Source organism: Juglans microcarpa x Juglans regia, chromosome 4S (genome assembly GCF_004785595.1).
Source record: "Juglans microcarpa x Juglans regia isolate MS1-56 chromosome 4S, Jm3101_v1.0, whole genome shotgun sequence".
Taxonomy (NCBI): domain Eukaryota; kingdom Viridiplantae; phylum Streptophyta; class Magnoliopsida; order Fagales; family Juglandaceae; genus Juglans; species Juglans microcarpa x Juglans regia.
The window spans coordinates 4781507-4798435 of NC_054601.1; the positions used below are offsets into that span (position 1 = coordinate 4781507).

At 35.2% G+C, this 16929-nt stretch overlaps 2 protein-coding genes across 2 annotated transcripts; one reads left to right on the top strand and one right to left on the bottom strand.

The window, feature by feature from the left end:
• Positions 1–1841: 1841 nt before the first annotated feature.
• LOC121263051 (protein PHOSPHATE-INDUCED 1-like) lies at positions 1842–3258 on the bottom strand. The gene has a single exon (XM_041165834.1). It carries the CDS (start codon positions 2860–2862, stop codon positions 1936–1938), a length of 927 nt encoding a protein of 308 aa, XP_041021768.1. The 5' UTR covers positions 2863–3258; the 3' UTR covers positions 1842–1935.
• A 7671-nt stretch (positions 3259–10929) lies between these two features.
• LOC121262737 lies at positions 10930–13322 on the top strand. The gene is made up of 2 exons (XM_041165329.1): positions 10930–11071; positions 12814–13322. The coding sequence occupies exons 1-2, from the start codon at positions 11044–11046 to the stop codon at positions 13320–13322; spliced, it is 537 nt and encodes a 178-aa protein (XP_041021263.1). The 5' UTR covers positions 10930–11043.
• The last annotated feature ends 3607 nt before the right edge of the window (positions 13323–16929 follow it).

The following is a 16929-nucleotide window of genomic DNA, read 5'->3' on the forward strand; positions in this document are numbered from 1 at the left end:
GAGAGAGTATCGAATTGCGTGTCAAATTAAAATTTGAAAATTTTATAGTGATGAGTTGAGATGAATTTTCTTATATTGATATTAAAAAATATTAATATTTTGATTTTATTTAAAATTATAATGAATTTTACTGTAAATAGTGTGCTAAGACACCAACTTATATAAAATATAAATTTTTTAAATACCCATTTGCCCTGCCTTTCACCCTGCCCTCCACCTGGGTCAATCTATTAGATTTAAAAAATTATTTTGGATCTAAAATATATTAAATTATAAATTAAAATTTATAAATATAAAAAGAATATAAATTCATTAGAATTATATTTTAGATTGTCTTGACTTCCTAGATTAATTTTTATATAAGACGCTAAGTTAATATAATAGTCATACTTAAGTAATGTAGAACTTTGTACTTAAATTACAATTTCAAGTCTTTAATAAATTGTATATATCTATATACAATATATTTATTTCTATATATTTTTTTATATATATGAAGTGGAGCGGGGTAGCCTTCCCACCCATGCGAGGGTGGGGCGAACGGGGGCAAGTTAGCGAGGTACGAGCCCCCGTTGCCCACCCCTATTCTCTCTCATCATTTCACTCTCTCTTTCTCTCTTGTCATTTTCACCCATCATTTCACTCTCTCTTGTCTCATTGGACCCCCCTCTCATCAAGCTCTCTCTCGTCTCATCGGATCCCTCACTCTCACTCTCTCTCATTATTTTCACCAATTATTACACTCTCTCTCATCTCATCTCATCGGACTCCTCTCCCTCATCAAGCTCTCTCTCCCCAAACTCTCTCTCATAAAAAAAAAAGGAAGTTCACGTAAGATGTGGAGTGTAGAATGGAAATATAGGTGATGAGAAGAATATTGTAGGATGAGTAATGCTAAAGAGAAATCACTGTAGCAGTGCACACTTTGTACTCACTACATGTAGGAGTGTAAATTCAAACCGAAAAATCGGTCCAGACCGGACCGAACCGGACCGGTTTTACCGGTTTTGAACTGGTCCGGTCCGGAACCGGTTTTTAAAATCTAAAAACCGGCCGGTTCCGGTCCGATTTCGGTTCCAAGATTTTTTGGACCGGACCGGATCGGTTGATTAAAAAAATAAAAAATAATATTTTTATATATAAGTTTTATACAAAATATTTTATATATATTAAATATTAATATATATAAGTTTTATATATAATGTATAATTATAAATTTTTATGTGAAATTTTTATATATAATATATATAATTATATATATTCATATATGAAGTAATTTCTTGTTATAATTTATAAATTATTACATAAAATGTTAATATTAAATCAGTAAAAGTTTATAACTAATACTAATATATAACTTATAACTATACCAATAGTCTAATATTAATACTATTATATAGTCTAATATATTAATAAAAGTATAAAATAATTGTTTTTAAATCAATTTTTTTTTATAAACAAATTTTTAATAACAAATTGTGAAACTTACATTTTAAAAAAATCGGAAAACCGGACCGGATCGGACCGGAAACCGGTAAAACCGGAAGTACCGGTTTAGAAGGATAACTGGTGCGTAATCGGTTTTGAAAAATACAAAACCGGTACATACCGGTTCGGTCCTAAATTTTATCCAAAATCGGACCGAACCGGACCGGTTACACCCTTAACTACATGATTGCTTCTAGTTTTCTACTTTTTTTTTTTAGACTTGAGAGATATGTAGTTTATATGATGTCATATCATGTGTGTAAAATAATTACTCCTAAGAGTAATTGTTATCTATATTTATTCTCGTAGAATATATGTTATGGATGAAAAGTAACGGTCTAATAATGTAAAACTAATATCAAGCCCTCTCAACATTTTATTTGCATATGTACACATATATACAAACATCGTCACAACAAGCCACGCGTCTCTCCCAACTCCAAACACTCACGCAATCGTTGCACACTGTGAGGTAGAAGGGTCAAACACTGCAGGCAACAAGTACTGCCTCCCGCTCACACCGTGCGCATTGTAGCTTGCACCAGTTACCGAATCCAGCAGCAGCTCCCCGGCATAACCTGGATAGGCTCCCTTACCGTACACGCCTGTACAAGCCGACCCCGCCTCTAATGGCGCCGCGTCAGATCCGATGTAATATCCGTTCCCGAATGGATTCGTCACGGTCCCGGCCAAAAGACTCGCAATATTGACGATCATGCCGTCCAACCCCACGTCCCCGTTTGGTGCACCCAGCGGCTCGGTTTGTGGTCCGTAGATGGGTTGGTGGAAAGGCCACGCGCACTGACCCGGGCACTGGGTCACCGAGTTACCGACCCAGATGAAAGCCGATATGGGCATTGTGTCCGAAGCATGAAACCCGCAGCTACTCATGCAAAAGCCTTCAACCACGACGTCATTGGATGTAAGAACCAGGTTCAACCCACCGAGTTTTGAGTTCGCCCTCCCAGCCAACATGGAAATGTGGGATTTCTTTAAGATCTTGCCTAGAGAGCAGTTCTTGTCTGATATTTGGTTTGCTAAGACAACTCGGGTTTCTCTTTTTCCAGCTTTCTTCATGTAAATTTGGAGGGTATTCCACCACTGAGAGACTGAGGGCTTTTGTCCTTTTCCTGGGCTAAGAGATAGAAGAAAGTCTGAGACAATGGATTTCTGAGCTGGTGAAAATTTCCCGTACCAAAGAATTGAAACCGGCAGGTCTCCCTCAAGCAAAGCTCCATCGTGGTAAGTTGCAGACATGGGTTGTGGTTTATAAAGATAATTCAGCTTTCTTGCGCCGAAACACATGTTAACCAAGCTTAATTGAACAAGAAGGAAGAGGAGAGTAAACTTTTTCGCAAATTCGGAGAAACCCATTTCAGAAATTTGAGAATGATAGATTTTGAAGTAGGCAGAGATCAGAGAAAATTGATAGCTTTCTGATTGAGTGGTGAAGGAGATCAGGGAAAATGAATTATATATAGGGAGGTGGGTGCATGCACTGAGCTAGCGGGGTTTTATCCATAGCTTTCAGTTGCGAGTTCAGGTCATAAAACTGAAGGTTCGCGCGAACCGACAAGGATAAAGATAAAAGGGGAAAATATGGCAAGAATCTTCTTTAAAGCTTCACGGATGATCAAGATCCGTGAGTTCCCGTCCGAAGTACTCCAGCAATAAAAATAAAATACTTGTGGACCATGGGTCATGTACTATGGGATTTCTAAGAACTTTGTAAGCTCTTTAACGCCGTTTTTTAAATTCCGCCTCAGTTTTTGACTTTTTCAGCCCATGTTACGATCACCCTTTTTATTATTATTATTATTATTATTAATTTTTTATTACTATTGATCATTTGAAATCACTTACGACTCAAACATGGGATACAGAGAATATCTAAGATATTTTCATAATATTAAATTATTATTAATTATTTTAATTATTATTATTTTTTATTTTTTATTACTAATATCCTATTATTACTTTTTCATTATTATTCGTAACTTTTCTCAATACTTTTCACCATTAGTCTTTGATTGTTTGTTTTCTTCATTCTTATAAAGAGTTAGCCACGCTTTACGGATAGCTTTCTCATTCACGGGTGCAACACATGTCATATATCCTTGTGAGTCGCCATCGGATCCCTTACATTTATTGGTAGTTAATATTTTTAAAAAATGATAAACACATAATATTTTATATAATAATATTTTAAAATAATAGATATTTTTATAAAATACCTTATAAAATTAACATCATTTTATAAAAATATCTTTATTTTATAATATATGTTGTAAAAAATATTATGTATTTATCACTATTCAATATTTTTTATCTTTAGTGAAAGGATAGACATCCATCATTTGCACATAAAATGTTTACTTTTTTATTTATTTATAGAAACCTCCTCTTTCATTCATAGAACAGTGTCTACAATAAATTCTTTATCTTTCTGTAAACAAGATAAAAACAAGTGTCTCTTCTATCCATATCTTCTCTATATCTAAGTATATGGCTGCTTTAGCTAAGTTGTGTGCTATTATGTCTGTATTTCTAGTCATGTATTGTACTTTCTACTTAGGCCTATCTTGTAAAAAAAACATTTTAGTTCTTCAATAATGTTTCCATAGTAAGATAAATCTTCATTCTAATCATTCACTGCATTGACAATAACATGTGCATCCCCTTCTAATATCACTCTATTAAAACTCAAACCACTGAAAATTCCATTGCTTTCCTCAGTGCCAGACTTTCTATTAAAGCTGGTTGATCCACATAGTCTCTTGAGTCACAATATGCTGCCATCACCTCCCCATTTTCATTCCTAATAATCACCCCTATCCCCATTTTTCTTGACTTCACATTAAGGGCTGCATCTCAATTAGACTTCAAACAGTTCTCATCTAGTGGTCTCCACTGTTGTTCCACCCCTCCTGAGATGTTACTGCTTTCTGGTTTTTCTGATTTGTCCTTAATTGTCTGAAATTCATCTAAGTTATCCTTTGCTGATCTGATTACACTACAATGGCTATGAAACTTTTCTCAAATATTAAATTGTTCCTTATGACCCACAACCCTCTCATAATTGCTATTATTTCATCCATTTCAGTTTGAGTAAGCTTCTCTGATAGTTCTTCCCACAACTTCAGTAAATCACCTTCTTCTATCCTCCATTTCTAAATTGGTTTTATAGCCACTGCCCACACATCATTCGCAGCAGGGCATTGCCACAATAATGCATCGCTGTCTCTTCTTCTTGTAAAAAAATAGGACATATTGGTTCCTCTACAATCTTTTTAAGAAACAAGTTTTTTCTACTAGCTAGGCAGCTGTTCTTTGCCTTCCACGGAAAAAGTTTTACCTCTCTAGGTATTTTCAAGTCCCATATATTCTTCTAGCCTCTATCAATTTCAGCCTGCACTGATGTTTCTTCCAGCACTACTCTTTTCCTTGATTCCTCCGAGTAATATGCAGTATTGACATTGAAAAACCTTTCTTAGATGGGCCCATATCATTCTGTCCTCTACATTCCTTTTGCTTAGAGGTATACAACATATCTGCGCCTCCTCCCTCTTAAAGACTCTTATCAAACTCTCATTCCATTCTCTATTCTCCTCGTGTATCAGTTCTTTAACCTTAGCATCACCATTCAACTTTGAGATAAGGGATTGAACACAGAATGAAGGTGCTGTCAGCCATCTTTGACCTGATATATTTATTTTATGGCCATTCCTCACCCTCTATCTAAGTCCATCCTTCAACAACCCAATTGAACTCCAAACACTCTTCCAAATCAAAGAGGGAGCATTTCCCAAACTTGCTTCCAACAATGAGGAGTTTCTAAAGTATTTCTCTCAGAATATCGTGGCAGCCATAGAGAAAGGATTTTAAAATATTCTCCATGTCTGCTTTGCCAATAAGGTTGTATTGAAACTTGCTAGATCTTTGAATCCCAAACCACCCTTCACTTTTGACTGTCCCATCTTCTCCTAACTTCTTTGTTGAATATCATTTATTTTCTGCTAATTTCCTGACCAGAACTTGGAGGACATCACATTGATTTCTTTACACAACTTTTTTGGCAGCTTGAAGACATTCATGGTGTAGGAAGGTATGGCTTGTAGAACAACCTTAATCATGATTTCCTTCCCTGCCCCCGAGAGGAAAAAAGTTCTTCCAATTGATTTTTTTTTTTTTTTTTTTGCCACACTCTTTCTTTAATATGCCTAAATGTATTGTACTTTGATTTACCTACCATAGTGAGCAATCCCAAGCATTTTTCACAACTACCCTGCACTAGAGCTCTTCTTTCCATTAAAACTATTCAAGAGGTGTGTTTGTGCTGAAAAAGATTGCTGTATTTTCCTTGTTTAGATACTGTCCAGATGCTTTTTCATATCTTAACAATAAGGCTTGCAATTTCCTCCATTTCTCCACACAAGCTCTTCTAAACAGAATATAGTCATCAGCAAAAAGCAAGTGATTTACCCTTAGTCCACTTCTTACTACTGAAACCCCTCTTGTATCCCCTTGTAATCTGAGTCATTAAGCAAAGAGCTCAACCATTTAGCACACAAGATGAATAAATAAAGGGATAATGGATTCCCCTGCCTTAGTCCCCTCGAAGGATACACTTTAGCTCCTGGCTTACCATTAATCAAGATTGAATATGAGACTGAATTGATACACTTCATTATTAATTCTAACCATTCATCACAAAAACCTAGCTTCTTCATAACTACTTCCACAAAAAGCTACTCTATTCTTTCATACGCCTAAAACATATCAAGTTTGATGGTCATACTACATTTTTTACCCTCCTTCCCCACCTTCATCAAATGCAAAACCTCATAAGCAACCATAATGTTGTCAGATATTATTCTCCCTGGTATAAAGACACTTTGGTTAGTAAATGTAGTTTTTGTCACAACTTCTTTGAGTCTGTTAGCAATCATTTTAGACACAATTTTGTATATGACATTACAAAGACTTAGAGCATCCTCATTGGCTTGGCCAAATTCATCTTCAAAATTTAGCCAATATCACACTTTTTTACATTTGCCTATTCCATTTAAATTCAACCCCCCACATTAGATTATTCATTTACTCTCTATATAATAATAAAATATTATTAATTTAATAATTTTTTTATTTATTTTTATCACATTTTGTATCTCTACCAATTAAATGTTATTAATAATTATATTCTAATTAAATTAATATTAAAAAAATCATATTTTCAAAAGTCATTTAATGCTAATAATAAAAAATATTTGATTAAACTCACTTAAAATTCTATCTAAATTTCTTGATTAAACCAAATAGTATTTTTGGTTGGAGAGAGAAACTAATATTTTAATATTTGTTTGGAGTGAAAAATTAGTATTTTAATGTTTGGTGAATCAATTGTGATTCTCTATATTTGGCCAACCACTATAGCAAAAGTCTAAATTATTTTAGATTTGCCAAATTCAATGTGGGATGTTTTTTACATCAATTATGTAAATTTTAGCCAACCTCCTCATTTGGCCAAGCCAATGAGGATGCTCTTATAAGCCTATATTCAGTAACAATCTTAGGGTCGTTTGTTTTGGAAATCAAAGCAATAAAAGTATAATTAATAGTAGTGAAAGAAATGTTACCATTCAAGAGATCTAACACTGCTGAGCACACCATTTCTCCTACTGTGGTCCAATAGTTCTGGTAAAAATAAGCATCAAAACCATCAAGACCTGGTGACTTCAAATGGGCCATTTGCTTGATAGGTGCTTCAATCTCCAATCTGCAGAAAGGCCTTAACAGTTACTCATTCATTTCACTTGTCACTTGAGGCTTAAAATGTTGCAGGCATTCTTCCATGGCTGTTGTGCTTAGATGAGATGTGGTGAATAACCTTTGAAAATAGTTTCTGAAAGCTCCATCAATCTCATTATGGCTTTTGTACACCCTTCCTTGCTCATCCACCACCTGATTTATGTTGTTTTTCCTTATTCTTTGATTTGCACAAGCATGAAAAAACTTGGTATTTATGTCCCACAAAGCATACGAGTTCCTTTTTGCTGTTTGTTTCCACTTCACATCCTCATTTTCAAGCATGATCTCAATGTCCCTTTCAATCTTTTGATGCTGAATTATGACTACTCTTCTTGTTGTGTAGCTTTTTTAAAATCTCAGTCTTTTCTTTTATTTCTTTCACTCTATCCACATTATTCTGGTCACTCCATCTAATGAGAGCTTCCTTACACTTTTCCAACAGATTTTAATGTTTTTTGTTTGCTTTCCCCTTCCTCCATAACTATTCCAAACCTCTTTGATCACTTCTTCACAATGCTCCCCCTTAGCCCAACTAGCTTCATATCTGAACACTTTCCTTTCCCTCCATGCTTTCCTTCCTTCCTTGTTCATAGTCAACAACAGTGGCCTATGGTCTGAACTTCTACTCGTTAATACTTCCACCCAGTATTCTCTAAACATAGTCAACAACATAAAATGTTTACTTCAATGCATTTAATAAGATTCGTTTAGATAATGAGATGAGATGAGTGAAATAAAATATTGTTAGAATATTATTTTTTAATATTATTATTGTTTTGGAATTTGAAAAAATTAAATTTTTTATTATATTTTGTGTGGAAATTTAGAAAAGTTGTAATGATGAGATGAGATAAGCACCCTAATCTCCTCTATTTCAGACTCTACTCTTACACAGGCCGTCAGATGAGCTCCCTAATCTCCTCTATTTCATATTTGCTACTCTTACCTAGCAAATATGATCCTCTAATTAACTTGGTCAACACTCGCTTCGAGCCTATGTTGCTTGATGATTTTTATGGCCATTTGATCACACATGAACTTGGCCTAAAGCAAAGTGATGTTGCTTTTGATGTTAGCTTTCCATCTGCTAATATGGCTACTCAAAATTTTTCACAAAATGGTCGTGGTCGCAACAATTCAAATATGTCCTCCCGTGGCTTTGGTGGATGTAATCGTGGTCGAGGCCATGGTCGCTTTAACTCCTCTTCTTCACCAACAAACTCCTTCGACTCTTCTCGACTATTTTGCCAAATTTGTTTCAAAGTGCTTCCCATAATCATTTTGGGAGCTGAGGTGTATTATTTATAGATGAATATACATGTGATCTGTTACAACAATCAAATTCAAAAAACAAAGATATGTATTATCTAATCTTATTATTATCATCTATTGTATTTGACAAAGAAGATGGAGGAGATAAACCTGTGTTGTTGGAGTTCGGAATTTTTATTTGGTTTTGAATTTGAGTTTGTTGCAGATGAGGATAACTTGGTCTTTGCCTCAATATTGTTGATGCGTGTTTTGTAAACACCAACTCTGAACCATGCCAGACGTCTGCAAACGAATGAACAGGAGGTGGCGGGTATGTCCGTGACACCTCTAAAGTCAAAGTCAGAAAATAATCTCACTAGAAGAAAAGAGAGAAAGAGTACGTAAGAGTTTGATGATAGTGATTAACCTATCTCCTTTGCTTGCTCTCTCCTATTTATACCCTGTCTCTGGAGCTTGGAGGAGTCTCTGACTTCCCAGCCTTTGTAATAATCACCTTCTGTTCCGAATGGCATGGCGTAGTATTTAATGTGGCTGTTCCTGTCAGGGATAGGACCTCAACTTCTGGTGCAAGCCATTCTGCATCGCATTTAATGCGGTTAATTCTGTCGGAGACAAGAATATAAACCAAGCCATGCATGAAACATTTGAGAGTTTCGCATATTATGCATATTATGCGAGAAACGTAATTCTGAAGATACAAAATGGGCAAAAAAATTTATGAATTTGCATGCCGCTGAGTAACAAGATTCTCTAATTTAATTAAATTCTACAACTTAGATTTGTAGAGGCTTGTTAATTAAGCATATATAATACTGTTTGAGAGACTTATATATAGGAATTACAAGAACAGATATTGTAGAATCTACACAGTTGATTTATACCTCGCTCCAGGCCTAAACTGTGGTTTCTCCCGTTCTTCAGTTTTTGTGCAGAAGTTCACTCAACTGACACATCATGGGATTACGAAACCTTAGATTCGACATTCGGATAATAAGAACTCATGTATATACCTAATAACCTTCATATTATATATAGTTGTGTGGGGATCCGACAATGCCATGCAATATGCCTGGTTTGTTTGCCAGTTGCACGCCAATTTATAAGCATATATAGGTGTAGATGCAGTACGTGCATTACATGATCACTCATCCAGTGAGTTAAGTTTCATCCAGTACTGAGTTCGATTAACGAGATACTATATATATATGAATATTCTGGAATAACATAGTGGCCCGCTACCCATGCATGCTTCCCTCTCCAATGACTGTCTGCAGCCTGATGAGCGATATTCAATGCTACAATATTCTATTGAGTTTTTATCTTTGTCACTATAATTCCACCAAGGATTTTATCACACCTGAAATAATCCTGACTCTCTAAAATCTGAGATCTCAGCCATGTTAGCTAATTTATAATTTGAGAAACCATAAGGTACAGTAATTACTTGAATCCCTGGTAGGGGCGGGGGAGAAAAACATTTCTTGAGGCGTCTCAGCATTTCTGGCTGCGCAAGAAATGAGCAGTACTGCAGACTTTTAGTGGATATGTACTCAGAGTTACGTTATGAATACACACACACACACGCCAATCGTGCAAGTTTAAACAACTCGGATCATCATTTATTGAGGAGACCGTGGGTGTTTGCAAGCGTGCACTCTTTAAGCTCATCGACGTTGACCTCAAGACAGGCCAGCTAGCTGGATGCTCTGGTTGTGCTCGCCGGAAACTGGTCGCATCAAAGGAGTCTAAATCCGCTGCTATTGGAATTTAAAATTTCCCTGACATGAATAAATGTACGTAGAAAAACCTTCGAGTACTCTTCGGTTGTAATATCTCAATCATATATTTATAGTTTATGATATTAGGAGTTGTAATATCATACTTCTTTTAATGACACTTCTTATTTTAGGTTGCTCTAATTCATTTCTTTATGGTGGTCAATATTATTAATCTTATTCCTTCTCATCTCATCTACAGGACCCATCTATATGAAATTTTCAAATGTGACTTTTTAGAATTGAAACAAATTTACAACGAACCAACCCATTGGTGTTTCTTCAGAGAAACCAACTATTTAATATTTCGTTTGATTTAGCTGGAATATGTTAGAATATTTTAAATATGGACTTCATTTGATTGCACATTTTATAAAATGAGTTAGACATATATATAGCTCACAATGATATTTTGTTTTAACCCACTAAGTTGAGTGATCATTTGGGGTTTGTTGCACCTTAGTAATATAGGATTATATCCTATTTATATTGTGGTATAATTGCGTATGTAGGCCTGAAAAATCAAGGGTCTTGATTATAGAATTTTTATAGACCGATATTAATTTGAGTCTTTAATGGGTGGACTCCATTAGTTTTCTTTTATAAGAGACTAGGTCCCTCCTCCTCTCCATATGTCCATTGGCTTGCCCCATTGATAGCTGATAATTTGTGAGGAGCAAGGAGGAGAAGATCTACCTATATGCATTCTGCAAACATGGCTTCCGCAGGTATATTTTCACCATTTTCGTTTTCAGCATTGCTATCTTAGATTTTGATTTCTAGCATGTATTTTCGTGTATTTTTACTTTTGGTATCAGAGCCTCCATGCTAGAATTAGAATCTCTCGTTAAGAATGCGATGATGCAGTTTTTGTTGTTCTGTTTTCGGTTTTATTTTCTTTATGCAAATCGATCGCTCAAAATGAAATGTGTAGGATTTATTTGTCGTAAATCTTCAATCTGGTTGGGTTTTTATTTTCTCTTCATTGCTTCCGCAACTTTACTGTTATGGTTTCACCATTTATATTTTTGTTTTAATTTTCGAAACCAATTTTGGGCAAGAAAATCGTATTTCATAATCGATTGATCAAACTCATATCAAGATCGGTTTTTTGGAATGCTATTTACTTGTTTTAGATGTGTTTAATCGATGCTTAGTTTTTTGGTTTTGAGTTTTTACAAAACTAGGGTTAATACCCATTTCAAAATTTGATTAATCTTCCTTAAATATAGATACCCATTGTTTTAAAACATCATATATGTGTTTTTCGGGCACTATATATTGTTTCCCCTAAATTAATTTTAGTTTTTGATCCAAGAATTGCAAGAAATTGAGAAAAATCCGTTTAAAAACCCGTAGACCCGGTTTTCAGACCTGCGACCCGCTTGCAGACCCGGCTGGAGGTTGAAGATGAATTCACCTCCAGCCAGAACGTTACCCACGCACAGCATCATCTTCAACCTCCAGCCAGAACGTTACCCACGCACAGCAGGAGGCGCGTGCGGAGCGTGTAGCACAGTGAACAATGTTTTTTCTGGTTTTCTTTTTCCAGTATTTATGTACTCGCCCTAGTATATCTATATATATTTTTTGAAAATTTTTTATAACATCATAAGACACTGTTTTATATTTTTGAATATTATTTACACATTTTTCTGTTGGCTATAGTGTACTGAATATTATAATATTTTTTGTGGTGAATAGTCAGTATCTTATATGATCTGTGCATATGTGTACTCTCTCTCTCAACATGTTTTAGATGCATGTTAATTTTGTGACTTGTTATAAGTATTTTGTATATATATGCTTTCAAAATTCATATTTAATTTTAGACATATCTATTGTCTTATATGTTTGATCTATTCACACTGTTTTAGTATCACAATCACATTTGAATTCTAACTTTGATTGTATCAAGTTGATGATTATTATTATCATTTTGTGATTGTAATTCATGGGCATTCAGATTATCCTTATTTTTCCTTTAAATAAAATTTTTGAAATATTCGTGGGTGGTAGCCGCCAAAGTGGCACACTCATTGATATTTAAAAAAAAAAAAAAAGGATATCTTTGTTTTTCCTAATTTATTGCACATAATATCTTGCCCAAATGTGTTATTGTGTGTGACATTTTAGAAAATGGTGTAAATTAGTTAATGAGATTACATTAGTCTAGAAATTTCCTTCTGCCTAAAGGTGATGGTATTTTGAAACTGATGTGATTTTATTAATTAGTTTTGTGATATGTTTTAAGAGTACCTTATAGCATGTTATTTAGTCAGCCCAAAGGTGACTTTACAATGATGCACCAAGGCTCTTACCGTAATGAAGCTCATATGGTTTCGAGCTTAATTATGGATTGTCTAATTAATAGCTCATATTAATTAGAAAGATTTGATATCATCTATTGACTGCATGCTATCTATTTGGATGATAATTAAATGAAATGTACTATTTCATGTTTCCACAGTTTTGAGTGCCTCCTCTATTTCAAGTCAATTATCTGCTATTGAAACTTTGACTGGGAATAATTATGTGAGATGGAAACGAGACGTAGAAATTGCTCTTGGTCTTTTGGGATTGGATTTTGCCCTGGAAGACGAACTTTCAAAACCTACTGATAAGAGCACTGCTGAATATGTGGCTGAATATCAAAAGTGGGATAGAGCAAACAGACTTTGTTTAAAGATCATCAAACGTTCTATATCAGATTCTATTATGGGAGCTATTCTTGACAATGATAGTGCTAAGAAATTTTTGGGTGCCATAGGACAAAGGTTTGTTGAATCCGATAAAGCTGAAACTGGAGACCTGATGGATAGACTGATGAGTATGAAATATGATGGTTCTAGTGGAGTTAGGGAGTACATTATGAAAATGATACATATATCCTCTAAGCTAGAAGCCCTCAAAATTCCCATTGCTGAGCCTTTTCTTGTTTATCATATTCTTAATAGTCTTCCTAGCCAATTTAATTAGCTAAAGGTAGCTTACAATGCTCAGCGAGATAAATGGGATTTAAATGATTTGATAGTAGTATATGCCCAAGAGGAGTGTAGGATGCGTCGTGAGACTGTTGAAACTGTGCAATTAGCTTTTCAGCCACAACAAAACAAAGGGTCCTTTCATAATCATAAGTCCAAGTTCCATAAGGGAAATAAGTCACATCGAAATCAGCACAGTAAAAGGTTTGAAGGTTAGACTTCTGGTGGTCCTAAAGAAACTATGAAGAAAAATGATCAATGTAAGTTTTGTAAGAGGAAGGGTCATTGGCAAAAGGATTGTTTTAAATTTAAAACTTGGTTGGAGAAGAAGAAGAAGAACTCGGCAGGTACCTCCTTGGCCTTAGTTTGTTTTGAGTCTTCTTTAGTAGATGTGCCTTTAAATTCTTGGTGGATAGACTTAGGTGCAAGTATTCATATTGCGAATTCCTTGCAGGGGTTCGTAAGCAAACGGAGGCCAAGTGAGAATGAAGTGAGCTTATGTGTTGGGAATGGAGTTCAAGTGAAGGTCGAGTTTATAGGAGTAGTAAAGTTATCTTTGGAGTCTGGTTTTTCTCCTGTTTTGGAGAACACATTTTATGTACCATCAATGAGACGGAATTTGATTTCTATATCAAAACTTGATGAATCTGGTTTTTCTTTGAAGTTTGGCAATGGAAAAGTTGAATTGTTCTATGATTCTCGTTTGGTTGGAAATGGTGTTTTGTGTGATGGTTTATATAGAATGTCTTTGGCTTCTTTTGGTGAAGTTTCTTGTGTTACCAATGTAGCGAAGAAAAGGTCTTTAATCCATGAATCATCTTCTATGTTGTGGCATAAGAGATTAGGACATATTTCAAAAGAAAGAATGGAGAGATTGGTAAAAGTTGAGATACTTCCCTCTCTTGATTTTTCAGATTTTAACACATGTGTGGACTGTATAAGAGGAAAGTTGACTAAATCCACAAGAAAGGGTTCTACTAGGAGTGACGGTATTTTGGACTTAATACATACCGACATTAGTGGACCTTTATCTTCTACCATATGTGGGTATAAGTACTTCATAACTTTTATTGATGATTTCTTACGCTATGGATATGTTTACCTGATTAATGATAAATCTCTAGCTCTTGAGAAATTTAAGATATTCAAAATGGAAGTAGAAAATCAATGTGGGAAAAGTATTAAAGTTGTAAGATCTGATCGAGGCGGCGAGTATTATGGGAAATATGATGAGTCTGGTCAAAACATGGGCGATTTTGTAAAATTTTTATAAGGGTGTGGAATAGTGCCTCAATACACCATGCCAGGAACACCTGAGCAGAATGGTGTCTCTGAAAGACAAAATCGAACTCTAAAGGACATGGTTAGGAGTATGATGAGCAGAACAAATTTGCCAGAATATCTATGGGGTGAAGCTTTGAAAACTGCTATGTATATTTTAAACAGGGTTCCTAGTAAAACTGTTTCAAAAACTCCTTTTGAATTGTGGACAGGCCGTAAGCCAAGTTTGGCTCATTTCAGAGTTTGGGGGTGTCCAGCTGAGATTAGGATTTATAATCCGCTTGAAAGAAATTAGACCCAAAATCTACTCCTGGTTATTTTATTGGGTACCCAGATAGATCAAAAGGATATAAGTTCTATTGTCCTAATCGTGGCACCAGAATTGTTGAGTCCATTAGTGCAAAATTTTTGGAAAATGATGTTGGTGTCAGTGGGAGTTCTGTATTGAAGGAGTTATTTGCTGATCCTAATCCAGTTGTTGTTCCAGTTTCCGTTGTACAGGAAAGAGCTGTTTCTCTGCCAATTGAGATTGTTAGTGAAGAACCTGAACAACAAGAAGAAATTCCAACAATAGTAAAGTCATTTTCTGAGCCACAAGTCAGAAGATCTCAAAGAGAAAGAAGGTCTGCATTGCCTAATGATTACATTGTCTATTTGTTAGAAAGTATTTTAATATTGGACATGTAGTTGATCCTGTTACTTTTAAGCAAGCCTTGACATGTCTTGAGTCAGATAAGTGGTTTAGTGCTATGGAAGATGAAATGAATTCTATGAAAAAGAATAGAGTTTGGGAACTTGTTGAACTTCCTCCAGATGCTAAAGCCATTGACAACAAATGGATTTTTAAAAGTAAATTAGACTCGAAAGGGAATGTTGAACGAAAGAATGCAAGATTAGTTGCAAAAGGGTTCACTCAGCGGGAAGGCATTGACTATAATGAAACATTTTTACCAGTTTCGTCTAAAGATTCTTTTAGAATTATCCTGGCACTTGTGGCACACTATGATTTGGAGCTTCATCAGATGGATGTAAAGACAGCATTTTTGAATGGAGATCTTTATGAAGAAGTTTATATGAGACAACCTGAAGGTTTTGTTGAGAAGGGAAAAGAGAACTTGGTTTGTAAGTTAAATAAATCCTTATATGGCCTGAAGCAAGCATCTCGACAGTGGTATTTAAAGTTTGATGAGGTTGTAACTTCACTTGATTTTGTTGAAAATGTAGTGGACCAGTGTATATATCGCAAGACCAGTGGGAGAAACTTTATTTTTCTTATTCTGTACGTAGATGACATTTTGCTTGCCAGCAGTGACTTGGGATTACTTCATGAAACAAAGAAAATGTTATCTGCTAATTTTGAGATGAAAGATCTGGGAGAAACTTCGTTTGTGCTTGGCATTGAAATATGTCGTGATAGAGCTCGTGGTTTCTTGGGACTTTCTCAGAAAGCTTATATACGACATGTACTGCAAAGATTTGAAATGCATAATTGTGCACCTGGTGATGTACCCATCATAAAAGGAGATAAGTTTAACAAAACTCAATTTCCCAGAAATGAACTTGAAAGGGAATCTGTAAAGAACATACCATATAATAGTGCTGTGGGGAGTTTGATGTATGCTCAAGTTTGCACTAGACCAGATATTGCCTATGCAGTTAGTGTTCTTAGCAGGTTTCAGTCGAATCCAGGGTAAGAGCATTGGAAAGCAGCTAAGAAAGTTATGAGATACTTGAAGAAAACTAAAGGTTACATGCTCACATTCTAGCGTTCAAATCACCTTGAGGTGGTAGGCTACTCAGATTCTGATTTTGCTGGATGTCAAGATGATTTGAAATCGACCTCAGGTTATATTTTTATGCTTGCTGGGGGTGCTATTTCTTGGAAGAGTGTTAAGCAAACTCTGGTGGCATCTTCTACTATGCAAGCTGAATTTGTGGCGTGTTATGGAGCTACTATCCAAGCTGTTTGGTTAAGGAACTTTATTTCTGAACTGAAAGTTGTTGATTCCATCTCGAGGCCAATTACTATTTATTGTGATAATAGTGCAGCGGTATTCTTTTCAAAGAATAATAAAAGTTCTAGTGGATCCAAGCACATTGACATCAAGTATTTGGTGGTCAGAGATAGAGTTAAAGAAGGGCAGACAAAGATAGAGTAAATTAATACAGAGGCGATGATTGCAGATCCTTTGACTAAGGGACTCGCTCCTAAAGTTTTTAAAACACATGTTACTAATATGAGTATTGTGGAAACTTTTTATGTTTTTGGTTAGTGGGAGTTACTTATGTAAAAGGAACTACGTTTTGGCTTGATCCCTTTA

What these genes read in the sequence shown, in the direction of transcription:
- LOC121262737 (XM_041165329.1), top strand. Translation starts at nt 11,044, where the DNA reads ATGCATTCTGCAAACATGGCTTCCGCAG. An exon ending in TGCAAACATGGCTTCCGCAG is followed by an intron (nt 11,072 to 12,813) that starts GTATATTTTCAC and finishes ATGTTTCCACAG; the next exon opens with TTTTGAGTGCCTCCTCTATT.
- LOC121263051 (XM_041165834.1), bottom strand. Translation starts at nt 2,862, where the DNA reads ATGGGTTTCTCCGAATTTGCGAAAAAGTTTACTCTCCTCTTCCTTCTT.